At 49.1% G+C, this 18,637-nt stretch overlaps 2 protein-coding genes across 2 annotated transcripts in view; one reads left to right on the top strand and one right to left on the bottom strand.

Annotated features, from left to right (window-relative positions):
* The window catches only part of Myo19 (myosin XIX), a 32,509-nt gene extending 16,713 nt beyond the window's left edge, over positions 1 to 15,796 (top strand). The window contains exons 12-26 of the mRNA XM_005350326.3: positions 866 to 956; positions 1,318 to 1,489; positions 3,175 to 3,248; positions 4,007 to 4,128; positions 4,324 to 4,437; positions 4,678 to 4,854; positions 5,132 to 5,284; positions 6,350 to 6,457; positions 7,270 to 7,340; positions 9,813 to 9,916; positions 11,469 to 11,635; positions 11,805 to 11,934; positions 12,774 to 12,859; positions 13,681 to 13,980; positions 14,853 to 15,796. Of these exons, the coding sequence (XP_005350383.1) occupies positions 866 to 956; positions 1,318 to 1,489; positions 3,175 to 3,248; positions 4,007 to 4,128; positions 4,324 to 4,437; positions 4,678 to 4,854; positions 5,132 to 5,284; positions 6,350 to 6,457; positions 7,270 to 7,340; positions 9,813 to 9,916; positions 11,469 to 11,635; positions 11,805 to 11,934; positions 12,774 to 12,859; positions 13,681 to 13,980; positions 14,853 to 14,981 (1,998 nt within the window). The 3' untranslated portion in view covers positions 14,982 to 15,796. The remainder of the gene's footprint in view (positions 1 to 865; positions 957 to 1,317; positions 1,490 to 3,174; positions 3,249 to 4,006; positions 4,129 to 4,323; positions 4,438 to 4,677; positions 4,855 to 5,131; positions 5,285 to 6,349; positions 6,458 to 7,269; positions 7,341 to 9,812; positions 9,917 to 11,468; positions 11,636 to 11,804; positions 11,935 to 12,773; positions 12,860 to 13,680; positions 13,981 to 14,852) is intronic.
* Positions 15,516 to 18,637, bottom strand: part of Znhit3 (zinc finger HIT-type containing 3) — a 10,800-nt gene continuing 7,678 nt past the window's right edge. The window contains exon 5 of the mRNA XM_005350323.1: positions 15,516 to 16,319. Within this exon, the coding sequence (XP_005350380.1) occupies positions 16,135 to 16,319 (185 nt within the window). The 3' untranslated portion in view covers positions 15,516 to 16,134. The remainder of the gene's footprint in view (positions 16,320 to 18,637) is intronic.

Here is an 18,637-nt window from a genome sequence, read left to right as displayed (position 1 = left end):
CCACCATGTGGTTGCCGGGAATTGAACTCAGGACCTTTGGAAGAGCAGGCAATGCTCTTAACCACTGAGCCATCTCTCCAGCCCTGTTACTACATTCTTTTTTGGCTGGAAAGACACCACGGTCAGGAAGGTGGTTTTCCCAGGGCAAGGCTCATCCATTCCACTGAAAGTGTTATGACCCTGTACCATATACCATAGCCATGCTGCCCAGTGGGCACAGCTGCCCTCTCCCAGGGTAGTTTGGAGCCAGAAGACTAATAGCCTATGGAAATAATCTGTCTGGGGCCAGACAACAATGGCAGGAAAGGCTCTGCTCTCTCAATATGAGATCCAAGGGTTTCCAAACTTATTACCAAGTGTTCTCCTTGCCATCATAACTTCTGGAAATTACTTCTGTAAACCATTGAAAGCAAAGGCAGAAGGGTAGCACCTACTATCACAGCCCAGTAATGCTGAGAAAGGGTCCCAGGAAGCCATGACCAAGCCCCATTAGGCAGAAATGACACTGGCCCATAATTAAGGGAACAGTACCCCCACATGAACTATTCATGAAGAGAGAGGAAGTGGGACAGAGGATGGATGGAGGCAGGGCCTACTGGCTGCTCTGGGAGGCGTCTGAAGTCTCACTGCCTAGACTCTAATCTTGGCCTAGGCTCAACATTAACCTCTCCCATCTCTGTTACGGGCATCTTCGTGACATGTACCTCATAGGATGTGGAAGAGATTGTCTTGGGATGCTCTAACATGAAATCTTGTCTGACAGAGGTAGACAGTGGGACAGTCATCAGGAGCTCCCCTCCTCCTCTGTTGTTGCGACATCAGCTTTTTCATGCCCCTGCTTCCTGACCACCCCTTCTGCCTTCAGGTCCTTGCTGGACTGCTGCACCTTGGCAATGTCCATTTTGCTGACTCAGATGATGAAGCCCAGCCCTGCCAACTGATGGATGGTTCCCAAGGTGAGAGACACGGATGGTATGGTGGGATGCACCTGACAGGAGAGTGACTACCGTTACTGAGGTGCGGTGGGAAATTGAAAGCTGAACTTTCAGTCTGGCACCCTTGATTAGCCAGCTGCTGACGGGCCTGCCATGGATAATTACTCCTCAGCCTTTGGTGAAGCCAGCACTGTTTTCTCCGTCTCACAATGAGAAAATCGGTCAGGTGCTTTAGAAATTATTTGTCCAGTTGTAATACTGTGGCTTCAGGTCCTGTCTCTGCCATGTAAGGAGGCCTGTGGCAAGCCTCTTAGAACCTAGGCTTCCTCCATCCACTCAGTTCCAGTGGAGGGTGTTTGCTTAAGGAGGACTCTCCTCCCAGCCTCTGCCAGGACATCAGCCTCACTGCTGCAGCTCTCAGAGAACATGCTGCTGGAGACTGTGCAGATTCGAACCATCAAGGCAGGCAAGCAGCAGCAAGTGTTCCGGAAGCCGTGCTCCCGAGCTGAGTGTGACACCCGCAGAGACTGTCTGGCCAAACTGATCTATGCACGGTGAGCAGTTTACCCTGGGCCTTTACTTCCCATGGGTTCTTAGACTGTCTGAGGTTGAACTAAACACTGTCAGGCAATGGGTGGAGGCCCAAGATGGAGGGTTCTGAATAAAGCAGACAAGTCGCTGGGCCTCCAGGAGATGGCAGGGCATAGTTCCCAGGTTTGCCCTAAACACTGCCTTTGGCCTCTGTGCTTGTTTTGAATGGTGAAGTTGCCACATTCCTGACCTAGATTCAGCTCATCGTTCAAGTACAAGAGCCTGCTTTGACCTTAGCCTAGGTGAGGAAAGCCTGCTCAGCTCCCCTCGGCAAAGCAAGCCCCCCAAAGGTGATCTCCTCCTTTTCAGCACAGTTTCAGACTGTTGAGTGGTGGATAGGCTCCTCTGTCTCCTGCACCCTGGTTCCTAAGGTTATTCACCTGGGGAGTTGGAGAGACAGCAGCAGAGCCAGAGCTCAGCTCAGAGTCAGGGCCAACAAAGGACGCAGCAGGCAGGAGCAGCACAGCAGGGAAAGTGGAGATGACATAGGCATCTCCATCCTCTGGACCATATGGTCAAGGATTACCTCATCTTGAGTTCTGAGAACCTTCAGAGTGCCTTGTAAAGGCTGTCGGGTCAGAGTACCGAGATTATCCATGACCACTTTATGTGTGCGCATGTGAGATCTTGGGCAACCCTGTTCAGAGCCAAGAATCTGAAGTCTTCCTAAGCCCATGGCAACTAGAGACAGGTAGTGCTGCCTCAAAGCGGGTTTTAGGTCGAAAGTTGGGGGACTTTTGTTTTTGGAGGGTTATTTTGAGACAGGGTCTCACTATGTAGCTCTGACTGACCTGGAACTCACTATCAGTGCTGTGATTAAAAGTTTGTGTTACTACTTACTAAATAAAGATATTTAGCAGGGGTTGCTGGTTCCATTCCAGAGTCTGTATATAGGCTCTGTTTGCTACTGATGTAGGAGAAGGCAATGTGTAGGAAAGAAGTCCCTGAATCGTGTAATGCTTGTTGCCAGCTTGTATTGAAATTTTATTTTCTTTTTTTTTTAAATGAGCTTATTTATTTTTGTTTTATGTGGATTGGGTTTTTTTTTGCCTGTGTTTATGTCTATGTGAAGGTGTCAGATCCCCTGGAGTTTGAGATACAGACAGTTGTGAACTGTCATGTGGGTGCTAGGAATTGAACCTGGGTCTTCTGGAAGAGCAGCCAGTGCTGTTAACCTCTGAACCATCTCTCCAGCTCCCAGAAGTTTCATGTGGGCTAGTGACAGTTCCAGAGTAGAGAATGCCACTATTCTTGTGACTTGGGACCACTTGTTTGAGACTGAGTAGGATGTGGCAGCTCCTTAAGCGTTTTTCAGGGGAATTTAATGCTGTCAGCTCCTTGCTAACCTGACTGGGACCTGCCAGTAGCCTCTTCTAGTCACAGCATCAGCTGTGATGGGCTTCATGACTAATGCAGACCCAGGAGCCTGTGCTATCCTGTGCTGTCATGCTATGAGTACAGCTCAGGCTTTTGCATACCTGGAAATGTATATGTCTAGAGCCTGCCTCTGCAGTAGGTCAAGACTGCATAAGCCAGAAACAAGAGGATTTAGCCTTTGGCCCAGTAGGTTCAGAACAGAGGGCCTTCTAGCTTGTAGCACCCTTCCTGGGAGAGCAGTTTCACCAGTCCCGCTCTTTCCCATCCACAGGCTGTTCGACTGGCTGGTTTCAGTGATCAACAGCAGCATCTGCGCAGACTCCAACTCGTGGACTGCCTTCATAGGTAGCAAGGCTCACCCTGCCACGGGCCCTCCTGAAAAGCAGCTGGACCCTGGGTGGAGGGAGGGTCTTTGGGTCACCTGTGTGCCTCTAGGCAGCTCCTTTCTCCTCTCAGCCAGTGTCCTCATCCATCCATCCAGGAGTTTGGTGATATTTCTACATTTGATTGCCCACAAATGACATGTCCATGGCTCTCCAGACAGACTAGTTTATGCATTGTCCCTAATGGTCCTTTTATCCTAGAGACTTAGCTCCAACCCCAGAAGAGTAGTCAGAGCTAGAGTGGGAGACACAGTTGAGATCAGTGTTGTACTCTTGGGTTAGGTGAGTCGAATAGGGGAAGGAAGTAAAACCTAGGGGTGCTGACACAATTTGCTTAAAGAGACACATCAGCTAGGCTGGTGAAATCGAGGTCCTCTGAACTCGGTTGTTTCAGAGATCATTTCACACAAAAAAATGGGACCTGATATCCTCAAGGAGGAGCCTATTGGGGCCAGATGATACAGACTCTAAAGGATGCTGGCGCCTGGGCTGCCCTTCATTCAGATTTTTGGCTTTCTGCCTGCTCTGACTTAGTATGGGGCAGGGGAAGAGGTCCTGGGTCCTACCTGGGTGGGTGGTGGGAACAGGAGACAGCGATCACTCAGCCTTATCCCAAAGCTTCTAAGTATGAGGCCTCAGCAAGGGTCCAGCCATTTGGGGTCCTATAGTTGTCCTCTTTCCCCGCCGTGGTAGCCCCATGGTTCTCTCCTGTCTCCAAAGGTCTGCTAGATGTGTATGGGTTTGAGTCATTCCCTGACAACAGTCTGGAACAGCTGTGCATCAACTATGCCAATGAGAAGCTACAGCAGCACTTTGTGGCTCACTACCTCAAGGCCCAGCAGGTGAGGTGTGGAGCAAGGCAGGTCATCCTTCTGGATCCTCTGCCTCTTCCTGGCCCCCAGCCCAGTCATGACTACACATCTTTCTTCCTGTCTTATTAATTGATAAGTAATAACGATGTAAGAGAGTGTTTTAATATATTTTTGTTCCTTCCTTAATGCTGTTGTGGAACTTTCTCCCACTGCACCCCTGCCCAGGAGGAATATGCACTTGAGGGCCTGGAGTGGTCATTTGTCAACTACCAGGACAACCAGACCTGTTTGGATCTCCTCGAGGGGAGCCCCATCAGCATCTGTTCCCTCATAAATGAGGTAGGGAGGTTCAGCCAGTGAGCCAAGCAGCACTTTTTGGGGCCTTGGTGACTGTTTTATGTGCTCTTTTGTCTGTCTCTCTCCCGCATCTGCAAATAAGTGTGCTCGCACACACACGCACACACATGCTGGAGTTGACATAGTGCCTGTGTTACAACTCTACTGCAGTGGGGGGCAGACACTGAGGAAGGTGAAGATGTGGTAAGACCTTGATGATGACCACCCGCTCCCACCCTACAGGAATGCCGCCTTAATCGGCCGAGCAGTGCAGCCCAACTCCAGACACGCATCGAGAGTGCTCTGGCAGGCAAGCCCTGCCTGGGCCCTAATAAGCTCAGTCGGGAGCCCAGCTTTGTGGTTGTGCATTTCGCAGGACCCGTGCGGTACCACACAGAAGGCCTGGTGGAGAAGAACAAGGTGGGCGCTGAATCCCTGCACAAAGTAGTTCCTAACTGGCATCCTCTTCCTCCTGGGTCTCCTAAAAAAATCTAGGCTCACCTTCTTGAGCCCTAACTAAGATGCTGGCTAGTCCTGCCTGGAAGCGGCCTATGTCTCTTCTTGGCCAGCAGACGCACTCTACGTGGGACTCCAGCCTGCCCTTCTATGAAGTCCCGAGCTCTGGTAGAGGTGCCAGAGCAGCAGCTAGCACTAGGAAGCAGCTCACCCACCTGCCACCTTTGTTCTTTCCCAATAGGACCCTGTTCCCCCTGAGCTGACTGGGCTCCTGCAGCAATCCCAAGACCCTCTGCTCATGATGCTATTTCCTACTAACCCTGAAGAGAAGACTCAGGAGGAGCTGTCTGGCCAGAGCAGGGCTCCTGCACTGACTGTGGTATCCAAGTTCAAGGTAGGTCTGGTGGTGATGACATGAAGTGCTGTGTTCACTCTCATAACTGTCTGTTGAGCACCCCTCAGGATCGGGGCTGTCTGCTAGGGAGCAGTAATGTGCCACGCAGAAATGACACAGGTCTCTTCAAGTTTATGCTTCAGTGTAAAGGGCCCATAGGAAACAGGCAAGAGACAGCATGGGATATAAGAATGTGACAGGGATAGGGGCTCTCACCCTCTGCTCATGGGGTAGTCAGAGAAGAGTACACTTTATATGGAGCTGTGACTGTCCTGTTCAAACCCTGTGCTTGGCCGGGCCAGAATACCACTTCCCCTGGTTTCTCTGCTTCCTTTGTGTGAAACTTGCATGGGTTGCTCCCACTCCTGGGACCTCTTGACCACTGCCCTTCCACATCTTGTTCACCCACCCTGCCACTTTTTTTATTTGTTCCTGTTTATATGTAACCCCTACTTTGCCGTCACCTTGAGGGCACCCTGGGAAACTCGAGTTTATTGTCTGAGGAGTGTGCTACAGCCACAGCGTCAGACACTACTGACAGTACCTGCACAGATTGTGTGTTATTAGGGTGACCTGTGACATAGTAGACTGTCGGAGTCACGTCCCTCTGGCACATAGTGTAACAGCAGGGGTGATGTGAAGCTATTCTCCTGTAGGAGTGAAGTGAGGAGGAAAGGAGAGGGACATCTCTATACCAGAGGATCAGTGAGAGCCACTGGTCAGAGCATCCCTGGATAAAGGTGACAAGTGATGGGTGATTAAACTGCTTTGCACACGTTCTTTAAGAACTTCCAAGTCACGTGGGATAGCACACACCTTTAAACCCAGTACTCGGGAGGCAGAAGCAGGCGGATCTCTGTGAGTTTGAGAGTACAAGTTCTAGGACAGCCAGGGTGGTTATACAGGAAACTCTGTTTCAGAGGGAGCGGGGATTTCCAGCAGTTCCCAGGGGATACATGGGTGTTGATGTCAAGACTGAGAGAGAGGGCCACAAAGGACAAAACATTCCCATTAACCAGAGTCTGCGCAGCCCCAATCCTGCCTCACCCAGGTTTCTGTCCGCAGGCCTCGCTGGAACAGCTCCTGCAGGTCCTACATAGCACAACACCCCACTACATTCGCTGTATCAAGCCCAACAGCCAGAGTCAGCCACAGACCTTCCTCCAGGAAGAGGTAACTAACCCTCAGCTACCGCTGCCTAGTATCAAACCCCATCTGGCAGGGCCTAGAAAACCAAAGGAAAGCATCTCCAGATGTGATCACAGACAGTGCTCTGGCAGGGCAGTCGTGTGTGGTTGTATGTCTGTACAGTGCACCAAACCTAGCCAGCGTGGCACATGGGGACTCTAGAACACCTTGCTCCCTGCTCACCTAGCCTATCTCTGACAAGAGACTGAATCTGCTTGGGGCAATGGCTGTTTACGATTTGTTCAGTGTCTGTGCAGTCCATGAAGTATGGCTATCTCTGGACTGTTAATCTCATTTCTAGTTTACACAAAAGCACTCTTCAGGGTTTCAGGTTCTAAGGGGTACAGAGATGTGTGAGTGTGGACAGCACTGAAGAATGGCCAACAGTCACCTGGTAAATGTGGCGTACAGCCAAGATAACTTGGCTGTGTGGTAAAGTTCTGGGTTCAAATCAAGTAAGAATCTTCGCAGTCTAACCTTCCGTGCTTGAGCAGCTCTGATGCCGGAAGAGAATAAAGCAGTTCTATATTGTGAAGTGGTATCAGCCTGGGAGAGGTGAGAGACAGCCAGGACCACTGCAGACCTTAGCTACATCAGGAGCCAGCATCAGACAGGGCCTTTCAGGTCCTCCCTTCCAGCAGGGAGATCATCAGGCCCTCTTGGTTTCTTTTGGTCCCATGGAGACTGACATCTCTGTCAGCCAATTGTGCCTATCATTGAAGGTCAGGACCAGAGATACGCAAAAGAGATGGTATTTCTGGCCTATAGGTGCTTGCCCCGTCTCCCCACCCTTGCAGGTGCTGAGCCAGTTGGAGGCCTGTGGTCTTGTGGAGACCATCCACATCAGTGCTGCTGGCTTTCCGATCCGGTAAGTGAGCCACGTTGCTGTAGGGCCAAGGCCTGGTGGCGCTCAGAGCTTGGGCCAGACAGAGGGAGGAAGGGATGAGGAGAATGGCAGGTCTGTGGGAAAGGGATGGCACCTGAACATCTAGTCAGTCACTCATTGTGTATTTCTCTGCCCTTGGAGGGCCTACATTCTGTAGAAACAAGAAAATTAAGTATGGGCCAGACACGGTAGCACACTCCAGCACTTGAGATACTGAAACAGGAAGATCAACACACATCTAAGGCCAGCCTGAGCTACAAGAGCTAGTTCCTGGACAGGCTCCAAAACTACAGAGAAACCCTGTCTCGGGGAAGGGGGGGGGCAAACAAACAAAAAACTTTTTTTTTTTTTTTTTTTAAGAAAGGGTCTGGGGTTTGAGAGATGGTTCAAGGTTAAGAGCACTGGCTGCTCTTCAGAAGACTGGGATTCAATTCCCAGCACCCACATGGCAGCTCACAATCATCTATAATTCAAGTTCCAGGGGATCTGAAGCCTTCCTTTGGCATCCAGAGGCACCAGGCATACACATGCTGGACAGACATACATGTAGGCAAAACTCATACACATAAAGTTTTCAAAAATTTACAAATAAAACTGGGCATGGTGGCACGTGCCTTTAATCCCAGCACTCAAGAGGCAGAGGCAGGCAGATTTCTGTGAGTTCAAGGCCAGCCTGGTCTACAAAGTGAGTTCTGGGATAGCCAGAGCTTACACAGAGAAACCTTGGGGGGGAAATTAAATTTAAAAAAAAAATCAATAAGCACAAATAAGTGCTTGCTGAGGACCCAAGTCTGGATCTCCAGCATCACTGCTAAGCTGGGTGTGATGGGGCTGGAGAGACAGATGGCTCGAGCACTGACACTCTTCCACAAGACCTGGGTTCAATGCCCAGCACCCACATGGCCGCTTACAGCTGTCTGTAGCTCCAGTTTCAGGGGATCTGGCACCTTCACAGACACACATGCAGGCAAAACACCAATGCACATAAATTAAAAATAAATAAAAATCTTTTTTTAAAATATTTATTTATTAAGCATACAATGTACTGCTGGCAAGGAAAACACCAGGTCTCATTATAGATGGCTGTGAGCCACCATGTGGTTGCTGGAATTGAACTCGGGACCTCTGGAAGAATAGCCAGTGCTCTTACCCTCTGAGCCATCTCTCCAGCTCCATAAAAATCTTTTTTTAAAAAAAGCGAGATATGGCAACAAGCACCTATAATCCCAACACTGGGAGGCAGACACAGTAGTCTGTGGACTTGCTGGCCAGCCAGTTTAACCAGTCAGTAAGCCCCGGGTTCAATGAGAGACTCAAAAAATAAGGTAGAAAGCTATAGAAGAAAGTTTCCAATGTCAGACTGAGGCCTCCACATGTGCAAGCACACACATACTTCCACAGATAACACACACGAGTGTAAAGGACAGCTAGTGCTAGGAAAGAAACAGAATTTGTTGTTGCAGGGAAAATCTGTGGTCTGGTTATCAGTGCAGAGCCAGAGGAAAGGGAAGGGCCAGACTGGGAGGACTTAGAACAGAGAACAACCATAATGCTGTCAGGTAGTGAGACACCAATGGCCTGGGCCACAGAGAAGCAGCAACAGTGAATGGAAGAGAGCGACAGCCAGGCACAGCTGGCCATGACAGCCTCAGCAGTGTGCCCTGAGTGCGGTGGAAGAAGCTGAATCTTGTATTCTCAGAGAATTCTTGTGCTACTCACTCAAGTTGGATGCAGGGTTAGGACAGAAGGGAGATGAGTGATGTTGCAGGATTAGCTGGGAAGCAGTAGGTCCGACTGGGATGTCTAGCTCACAGTAAAGAGAACTAGACAGTCTGCAAGGTGAGTGCCCAGGGAGTAGTCTGCGTCCAGGCTGTAGAAACAACTGTTTTCTGGGGCAGATGGTTGAATCAGGGCAGTTTACCAAAATGGGCTAGTCTGGGGGAGGCCAGAGTTGGAGTGTGAAGGAAAAGGGAAATGAGAATCAGGAATTCTCCTGTGGCTTTGTCTGATTTGAGAAGTTCAGAGACAAGCCTCAGAGTCTTAAGAACTGTGCAGGTGGTGCACGCCTTTAGCGGATCTCTGTCTACAAGAGCTAGTTCCAGGACAGGCTCCAAAACCACAGAGAAACTCTGTCTCGAAAAACCAAAAAAAAAAAAAAAAAAGCTGTGCAGGTACATGTTGTCCATCCTCACTGGGTTTGAGCACCCCACTACCATAAGGAGATATGCCATACCACATGAAGTCAGAGGACGACTTGGTAAGTCAGTTCTGCCCTCCCACCATATGGGTCTTGAGGATGGAAATGTTGTCTGCAGGCTTCCCACTGAGTGGCCCTTGGCATCTCTAGGACACACCCTCCTCCATTCAGTTGGGATGGTCAGGCAGCACTGACTTTGAGCCCCAGCTGGGCACCTGGCTCACAGTCTTGTTCTTTTTGTCTTCTTTGGCTTCCAGGGTCTCTCACCAGAACTTCGTGGAACGATATAAATTACTGAGACGGCTCCGACTTCGCACATCCTCTGGTCTCTGGGGCTTGTGTTCTGCCAAAGGGCCCTCTGGTGAGTGGAGCCCATTTTTTTTTTTTTTTTTGTCATTTGTTCAACCGTAGGTTACTGAGGACTGAGCTGTACCTTCTCAGAGATGAGGGTCCAAAGACTGATGGTTGTTTGCACAATGTGGGGAACAAACCCCAGCTGACAATGGTGTAGAAAGGTCAGTGGTGGTGCACATCTTTAATCCCAGTACTCAGGAGGCAGAGGCAGGTGGGTCTCTGTGAGTTCAAGGCCAGCCTGGTCTACAGAGTGAGTTCCAGGACAACTATGGCTGTTACACAGAGAAACTCTGTCTCAAAAAAAAAAAAAAAAAAAAGGAAGGAAGGAAGGAAAGAAAGAAAAGGCAGGCAGAGAGCTTACTCTGGTGCCAGGGAGATGTGGAGGGGAAAGCATTTAGAGGAGGTGGCGATAACCGGATTAGCTAGGCGACACCCACTGCACATGACATCTGAACAAAAGCTCCCAGGCGAGAGACAAAGCCGTAGGTGTGGCAGGGAAGGCTAGAGTGCCGGGTGAGCTTTATTCCTGGGTAGATGAGGTGGCTGCTTCAAAGGAGAGAGCCAGTGCTCCATCCACCTCATGCTCTTCACTCTAGGGACCTTATGGGAGGTCTTGGGGGTGAGGCTGTGAGCCATCCAAGGAGAAGCCAGAGCTGTGTGCAGCTATGGGCACACTGGTCAGTGTTGGTAGGCATGGCTCTGTACAGATACAGAGGTAGACAGAAATGGACGGTGAACTTGGCCTTGCCAGTGAGAAGAGTAGGCAAAAGGGAAATCTGAGGAATCTGGACCAGCCCTGCATAGCCAGCTTGAGCTCCAGGGTCCAGGAGACATCAAAGGGGGAGAAGTGTACAAAGCACTAGGGTGAAAGTCTAGCCTGTGTCGCAGTGTAGCTGTACATAACTAAAAATGTGGGAATGTTAGAGGCAAAGGGACAGACACAAGGACTAGGACAAATCTCAGCCTAGCCACAGCTGCTCCCCAACCTCTCAGCCCTTCTGGGCCCCACCAGTAGTTTTCTCTTGGGAGTGTGTCACTCTCCTTCGCCCTCCCCTTCTTTCTTCTCTCTCCATGGTTCGCTCTCCTGTCTCTCTTACCAACAAGCCTCTCTGGGCCCTGGTCCATTTTCTGGATGACTCTCATCTCTCATCTCCTGCATCTGCTTTGGTGTCCTCTGTCTCCAAAGAGGCTGCTAACTGTCAGAGCCCTCAGGTAAATCTTCCCAAACAGGAGGCACGCTTGGGAGGGCTTTCCCACAGTTGGGTATGGTCTTCCTTTCTTCACTTGACTGTACCTGGTAAGGGGTGGGACCAAGGGAGTAGCCAAGCAGTCTGGGATTCCCTCTCCAGGCTTATAGACCTTGCAGCCTGTCCAAGGAGACATGGGGCAGTGGTGACTTCAGAACAGTCCCAAACAGCCAGGACTGTGAGGGATGAAAGGGGGAAGAAGAAATGACTAGATTCAGAACAGCAATAAGAGGCTTAGAGAGCCAAGCTCTTCAGACTCCAGAAGCCTGTGGGAATGAGCGGGCACTGATGAAGCCTTTCTCCCACCTCCAGAGCAGCCTCTATGTGCCAAGGAGGCCACACTGCAGCCTCTACTACAGGACATTCTCCATGCTCTGCCAGCTTTAATTCAGACAGCGACCCCTCCCAGTGACCCAGCTGAGACCACACAAGTCCCACTGTACTGTGGCAGGACAAAGATTTTCATGACTGACTCCATGGTAAACTGACTGGGGAATGAGATTACGAGTGCCAGCAGCAAGTGTAGGCCGTTGTCAGGGTAGGGGAGGAGCAAGTGTAGGCCGTTGTCAGGGTGGGGAGGAGCAAGTGTAGGCCGTTGTCAGGGTAGGGGAGGAGAGGCCAAACACCTCAATGGACTCCTTCTCTCAGCTAGAGCTTCTGGAGTGTGGACGCGCCCAGATGCTGGAGCAGTGTGCCCGCTGCATCCAGTGTGGCTGGAGGCGACATCGTCTCCAAAAGCAGGAGAAACAGAGGCGGGCTGCTGTGCTCATTCAGGCAGGTAGGTGGGGCTGATTCCATATGACGGGTCTGACTAACACAGTCCTGACAGGCTGATTTTGAAAAGTGAAAATCATTTGTCCTTCTGTAGTGCCATGAATCAAACCCAGGGCTTCACTCATGCTATAACATGGAGCTACATTTCCACACAAGCACAGACCACCCAGACCCCTCCTGTTCCTTGGGAACTGATGAGGACTGAGTCTGAGGTCAGTGGCAGCCTGGGTCCTTACAGCTCCCAGGTGGCCCTTCAATGTGCAGCCATCTGTAATGGGCAGTGTAACATAAGACTGTGTGTGTGTAAGTGTATAATGTAAGACTGGTTTGTCCACAGCTATCTGTAAGCTTGTGGGCAGTATAACGCAAGAGTGTGTGTACCATATGCGTTCAGGTGCCCTTGGAGGCCAGAACTAGAGTCAAAAGAGGTTGAGAGGGGGCTGGAGAGATGGCTCAGTGGTTAAGAGCATTGGCTGCTCTTCCAAAGGTCCTGAGTTCAATTCCCAGCAACCACATGGTGGCTCACAACCATCTGTAATGAGGTCTGGCGCCCTCTTCTGGCCTGCAGGCATACAGACAGAACATTGTATAAATAAATAAATATTTAAAAAAAAAAAAGAGGTTGAGAATCACCATATGGGTGGTGGTAACCAATCTGGTACCCTGCAAGAGCAGGGGGCTCTTAACCACTGAGCCATCTTTCCAGGAGCGACTCTTAAGCCCCATTTTGCCTTATATATTGACATCACTGGAAAAACAGACTTCGTATTTTCACATCAACCCATATTGGCCACATGGCTAACAGCTCTAATGATGGTTTTTATGTCTCTGCTGTTTCTTTAGCTATCCGGTCCTGGTTAACGCGGAAACACATCAGAAGGCTACACAGCGCTGCCACGGTCATCAAGCGCGCTTGGCGAAAGTGGAGAGTGAGTGTGGCTGAAGGCCACGGGTGGGCTTCAGACAGGCCCAAGACAGAGGGATGTCTCTGCCGCTGGGGTGTGGCACCAGCCTCTAAGCCTGGTGTCCCGTGTATGAGAAGGGTACAGATAGCTCCTGTACAGAGTGGCATAAGCAACCCTAGGCTCAAACTGCCAATAAAACTGCAGTTTCTTGACATTCTGCCCCATGAAGCCAGTCTAGTCCAGGGCATCACAGCCAAAGCTCGAGTTTACCTTGTCAAGCTGATTGTTTTCCAGTCAGAATGCTGGAAAAGAGCTAGTAAGATGACTCAGCAAGTGGACCAACTGAGTTTGGGCCCAGGGACCCTCATGGTAGGAACAAACTCTCAAAAGCTCTCTCTGACCTCCACAGGTGACCGTGGCATGCTCCTGCCCACATGAGCATACATGCATACACACAAAGAGGTTGTTTTTTTTTTTTTTTTTTAATTTTTATTGATTTATTTGGTTTTTCAGGGCAAGGTTTCTCTCCTAGCTGTCTTGGAACTCACTCTATAGATCAGGCTAGCCTTGAACTCAGAGATCCACCTGTCTCTGCTTCCCAATTGCTGGGTTAATTAAAAGGGTGCACCCCCACCACCTATTTTATCTTTTTAAACTATTTTAACTATTTTAAAGAGGGCTAGATCTTGACTACCCAAGATCAAGCCCCAATTCATAAGCTGTCCTCTGACTTCAGCATGTCCACTATAGCATACTACTTCTGTGTCAAGTAAATGGATGCAAAATAAGTCCTTTTAGAAAGATTAGGCAAACCTAACATTATAAAGGAATGTTTTCTCTTTAAGATCAGAATGGCCTATCTTGCTTCTAAAGAACTGGATGGTATGGAGGATAAACCCATGCCTCAAGCTCCCAGTTCCCTGAGCTCCTCGCTGTCCCCAGCACACACTAAACTACTAGAGGCAATAATCCACCTCTGGCCCATGGGACTGGTGCTAGCCAACTCAGCTGTGGGTGTGCGCGGCTTTCAAAGGAAACTGGTGGCCCATGCCTGCCTCCGGCTTCCCACGGGCAACCCCAGCAACAACATCCAGACACCACAACAAGATCAGGCTGGCATTACGTCCATCAGAGCGCTGCCTCAGGTATGTTCTCCTGAGATGCCATGGCCATCCTTCCCACAGCTCCAGGCTGTTCACTGGGGAAGGCAGTGAACAAAGCTGCCTGTCGTGGGGGGAGGGGGGGAATAACAGAAAACTCCCTAGCCCTATGGAATAAGCCAAATCTATAGGTGTTCCTTGCTGCCATTGTTCCAACCAAAAACCAGATTGTTCAGAGCCCTTCAAAAACTGCTTCTAAGCATTTTACCTCTGAGTGTTTGGCTCTTCCTCTGCAATGTGAGATCCTCAGTTAGGCAAGTACCTCAGCCCTGTATCCTCTACCAGATGGACACAGGAAACTCCCTACAGGGTAGCAGTAAGGGATTAAAGAGTAGCACAGTTGGCTCTAGGACATTAGTTCCACTTCTGAGAAACGAGTGTGGCCTTAGTCTGTCTCCTCAGATGACGTTCTACCACTTGGTTACTGGCTGTCACTTTCTCAACTGGAAATAGTGAATGTGCGGCCGGGTCCTGTGTGTTGTGCCACCTGTTTGACCTGAAAGCAGGCCTCCTAGCCTGGTCCCAGCTCAGCCCCTTCTCTGGATAACCCTGGTAATGGCACGTCATCTCGGAACCTCCATTTTCTCCTCTGTAAAACCGGGTTAATACCCCGCCTGGTACAAGGGACCAGAGGAAAGAAATGAAGTCAACAAGATGCCATATAATCTGTACAAAGTCTCCCTGAAACTGACAAGGGGTAAACAAGTATTCTCATCTTCCAGCTGTCAGTAGGTGGGATGACAGCCAGTCCCCTTAGAGTAATAGGAAATACTAGGAGTCTGTCACCCTGAATGGATTTCTCTCTTTGAGGTGTTGTTGGGCCCTGACACTCAAAGATTGGTTCTCTTTCTCCCCAGGGCTCGATAAAGTTTCACTGCAGGAAGTCTCCACTTCAGTATGCTGACATCTGCCCTGAACCTCCAGCCTCCAGTGTTACTGGCTTTAATCAGATTCTGCTAGAAAGACACAGGCCAGTCCAAGTGTGACTCTTCTACCCCACCTGCCTACGTGATCTTTAGTGCCTTTGTTTCCAGAAGGCCGTTTCCTGCCAGCTGCCTTGCCAAAGACATCTGATCAACACACAACTGCCAAGCTATTCCCACAGCGACTCCAACTGCGTGTGCAAGCAACAGCTTCTGTCTGTGAGCCAGGGCTTCGTGGTCAGAGTACCAGCCAGCTAAGACTATGGCCTCAGCACTGGCAGGATCTGGGAGTGCTAGTTACCAAGCCAAGATTAGGACCACAACATCCCAGCTTACTGTCCACTGTCCCGCTTCAGGCTCAGGTTCGGCAGATGTGACTGTCCGTCCAGAATGTCACTACAGCAGGATAAATACTGGGCCATCTACAAGCACTTTAAAATGGCCAAATCACCCTAAAATTGGCTCTAAAATTTTGGCTGGGGAAAACTTATATATGAGTTCATTAAGGAACAATGCTATTTAATAAACTGATTTATTTAATGACACCAAGAACAATGAGCAATGCAATGTGCACAGAACCACATCTTAAATTTATTCAGTAACACTATCAATCAGTTTTTAATTCAAAAACTAAACCTGGAGCCGGGCAGTGGTGGCGCACGCCTTTAATCCCAGCACTCGGGAGGCAGAGGCAGGCGGATCTCTTGAGTTCGAGGCCAGCCTGGTCTACAAGAGCTAGTTCCAGGACAGGCTCCAAAACCACAGAGAAACCCTGTCTCGAAAAACCAAAAAAAAAAACAAAAAAAACTAAACCTGGATAAACCTGGTATTTATGGTGTAACTCTGAACTGTACCAGAAATAAATTTAAAACCACCATGTAAATATAAATAGCCTTTTCCCTTTTTTTAAAAAAAAAAATGTACGTTTGAGTTTTGCCTGCATGTACGGCTGTGTATGATGCTTACAGTACCTTCAGAGGCCAGGAAAGGGTGTCAGAGCCCCGGAACTGTAATTACAACTGTTGGCAGTCAAGCTGAAGACGACTGGTCCTCTGGAAGAGCTGAGCCATCCATCCAGCTGCAAGTTTCCTCTTCATAAAGGACCTGCACCTTCAGTATCTCCAACTTGTCTGATGAAGACCTACATGTCCTTCAGCCTTGGAAGCAACCTCCTAAGAGGAGCAGTGGGCAGCTTGAGCGAAGAGCACACCCAGGTTTAAGAATCCCTGTTCTTCTGGGGTGGCTCCACGATTTTTAAACAGCAGTCTGCGAACTCCACAAACAAGGGCTCCTGCATGCAGGCTTTCATCAGTTTTGCTTTGTTGTCGCCCTGATCGAGGTTAACCATCAGCTGTCTCAGGTGTGGGTTGAGCAGTAAGCTTCTTAAAGCTGCAGATTCACCTTAAAAATCAATGCCAGCTTTTAAGTTCAAGTGGAACCCATGGCAGGGGCTAAAAGCTAAGTGTTTCCAGTGTAATCAACTATGAGGGGCTTGTATCTCCTTAGCTACCATGTTGCCAACCCATGTCCTTAGGTTGTACAACCAACCACACATCTAAACATTCAACAAACACCTTTACTCCCAGCACAGATCTCTGTGAGTTCAAGGCCAGCCTGGTCTACAGGGCTATACAGAAACCTTGTCTCAAAAAAAAAAAAAAAACCTTTTACCACCTGTACCAAATGTGAATTTTTTTCCTTATAACTACACATTAAGTGTTTGCCTCAAGTTAGGTTAGATGACTTCAAGTGCATCAGTTACACGTTTTTCAGTACCCCCCCCCCTTTTTTTTGAGACAGAGTTCCTCTGTGTAGCTCTGGCTGTCCTGGAACTCACTATGTAGACCAGGCTGGCCTCAAACTCACCACCTATCTCTGCCTCCCAAGTGGTAGTACTACAGTACTATTTTATAAAAGAAACTTGACCGTTGCTGAGAAACAGGTCCTGGAACCAAGCTGCCTTGAACTTCAGATGACTATACCCACAAATTAACTTTGAATATACATGTGAACAAAGACCTGAGCTGGAGAGAGTGTTTGCTCTGCAAAGCACAGGCCCAGTGTTACTATCTCAACACCCACTTAAAGGCAAGCATGGTCCTCCTATGCATGCCTGTAACCCGAACACATGCAAGGCAGAGACAGGTGGATCACTGAGCCTAGCCAAGGTGTGTGCTCCAGGCTCAATGAGAGACACCCTCTCAAAGGAATAAGGTAGAGAATGACGGCAATTCTCAACGCCTCCTGGAGCCTGTGTGCATATACACACACACAAATGCAATTAACACCAATAACAGAATTCTTACAAGCACCAAAGAAGTGGTGCTACAAAAATGTGTGACTGAGTTAGAGATGGCTCAGTGGTTAAGAACACATATTGCTCTTTAAGAGGACCCAAGTTCAATTCCTAGCACCCAAGTTAGTACCTGTGCTCCAGCTCCAGGAGACTCTGACTCCTCTGGACTCATGTGCACATACCTACAGACACATGCACATAATTCAAATGTGGTGAACACCGTCCTCTCCCTGGTGACTGTCCAGTCTATTTATGACTGCACTGTAAGCTGGGTACTGAAGACAGGTAATTCACGTCTCTGCCCCACAGGCTGCTGTAAAAGGCACAAATCTCTACCACCAATGTGGCTATAGTAGTAAGTTACTAGTAAGTCCAAGGCACTAAGGGAAGCTAGAAAAGTGCCTAACCTGAGCCTGAAGGTTGAGAAAGGCGTAGGTACGCAAAGAAAAATCAACTATACTTTTAAAGCACAATTATACCAACCTACAAAATCTGTAGGATTCCAATGTTACACCTGGCACGTGCAAGATGGGAGATTTGAAACCATTATGGTGACAGAATCCTGGGGCTGGACAGGAAAGACCCTGCATATCACATTACATAGTAATCTTAGAAACAAGAGAGGCAGAGGCAGGTAGATCTCTCTGAGTCTGAGGCCAGCTTGGTCTACAGGCAAATGTCAAGCCAACAAGAACTAGATGAGATCATCTCAAATAAATCCCACTTTATACACATGGAGGTCAAAGTTCCCCACTGGGTATCTTCCTCAATTAAAATTGTTCTCCATTTTTATCCCCAAGACAGGGTCTCTCACTATGTAGCCCTGTCTGGAAGTGCTAGGACCAAAGATCCATGCCATCACTCAGCCTCTACTTTATTCTTTTCCAACACGGTCCCTTACCAATTCACATGGATCCTCCTGCCTCTAACTCCCTAGTGCTAGGATTACAGAACCCAGCTTGCTTGTTTTAAATAGATGTTGGGTATTAAAGTCAAATTATAAATCTTACACAGTAAGTAGTTAATTAAGTCATCTCTCCAGCCCCTCCCCCAAATACCATCCTGGTGTGTTTGTTTTTTGATTTTTCGAGGTGGAGTTTCTCTGTGTAGCTTTGGAGCCTGTCTTCTATAGACCAGGCTGGCCTCGAATTTACAGAGATCCACCTGCCTCTGCCTCCCAAGTGCTGGGATTAAAGGCATATGCCACCACAGCCCAGCCCAAATCCCATCTTAAAAAGAGCTGGCAAAATGGTTCAGCAGGTAAAGATGCTTACCTCGAGGCCTGATGACCTGAGTTCAATACTGGAGACAAAAGTTGTCTGATGTAAGCTGGGCGGTGGTGGCGCACGCCTTTAATCCCAGCACTTGGGAGGCAGAGGCAGGCGGATCTCTGTGAGTTTGAGACCAGCCTGGTCTACAAGAG

This window comes from Microtus ochrogaster, chromosome 7 (genome assembly GCF_000317375.1).
Source record: "Microtus ochrogaster isolate Prairie Vole_2 chromosome 7, MicOch1.0, whole genome shotgun sequence".
In the NCBI taxonomy this organism is placed as follows: Eukaryota; Metazoa; Chordata; class Mammalia; order Rodentia; family Cricetidae; genus Microtus; species Microtus ochrogaster.
The sequence above is the reverse complement of the archived record's forward strand: the minus strand, read 5'-3'. Positions and strand labels throughout refer to the sequence as shown.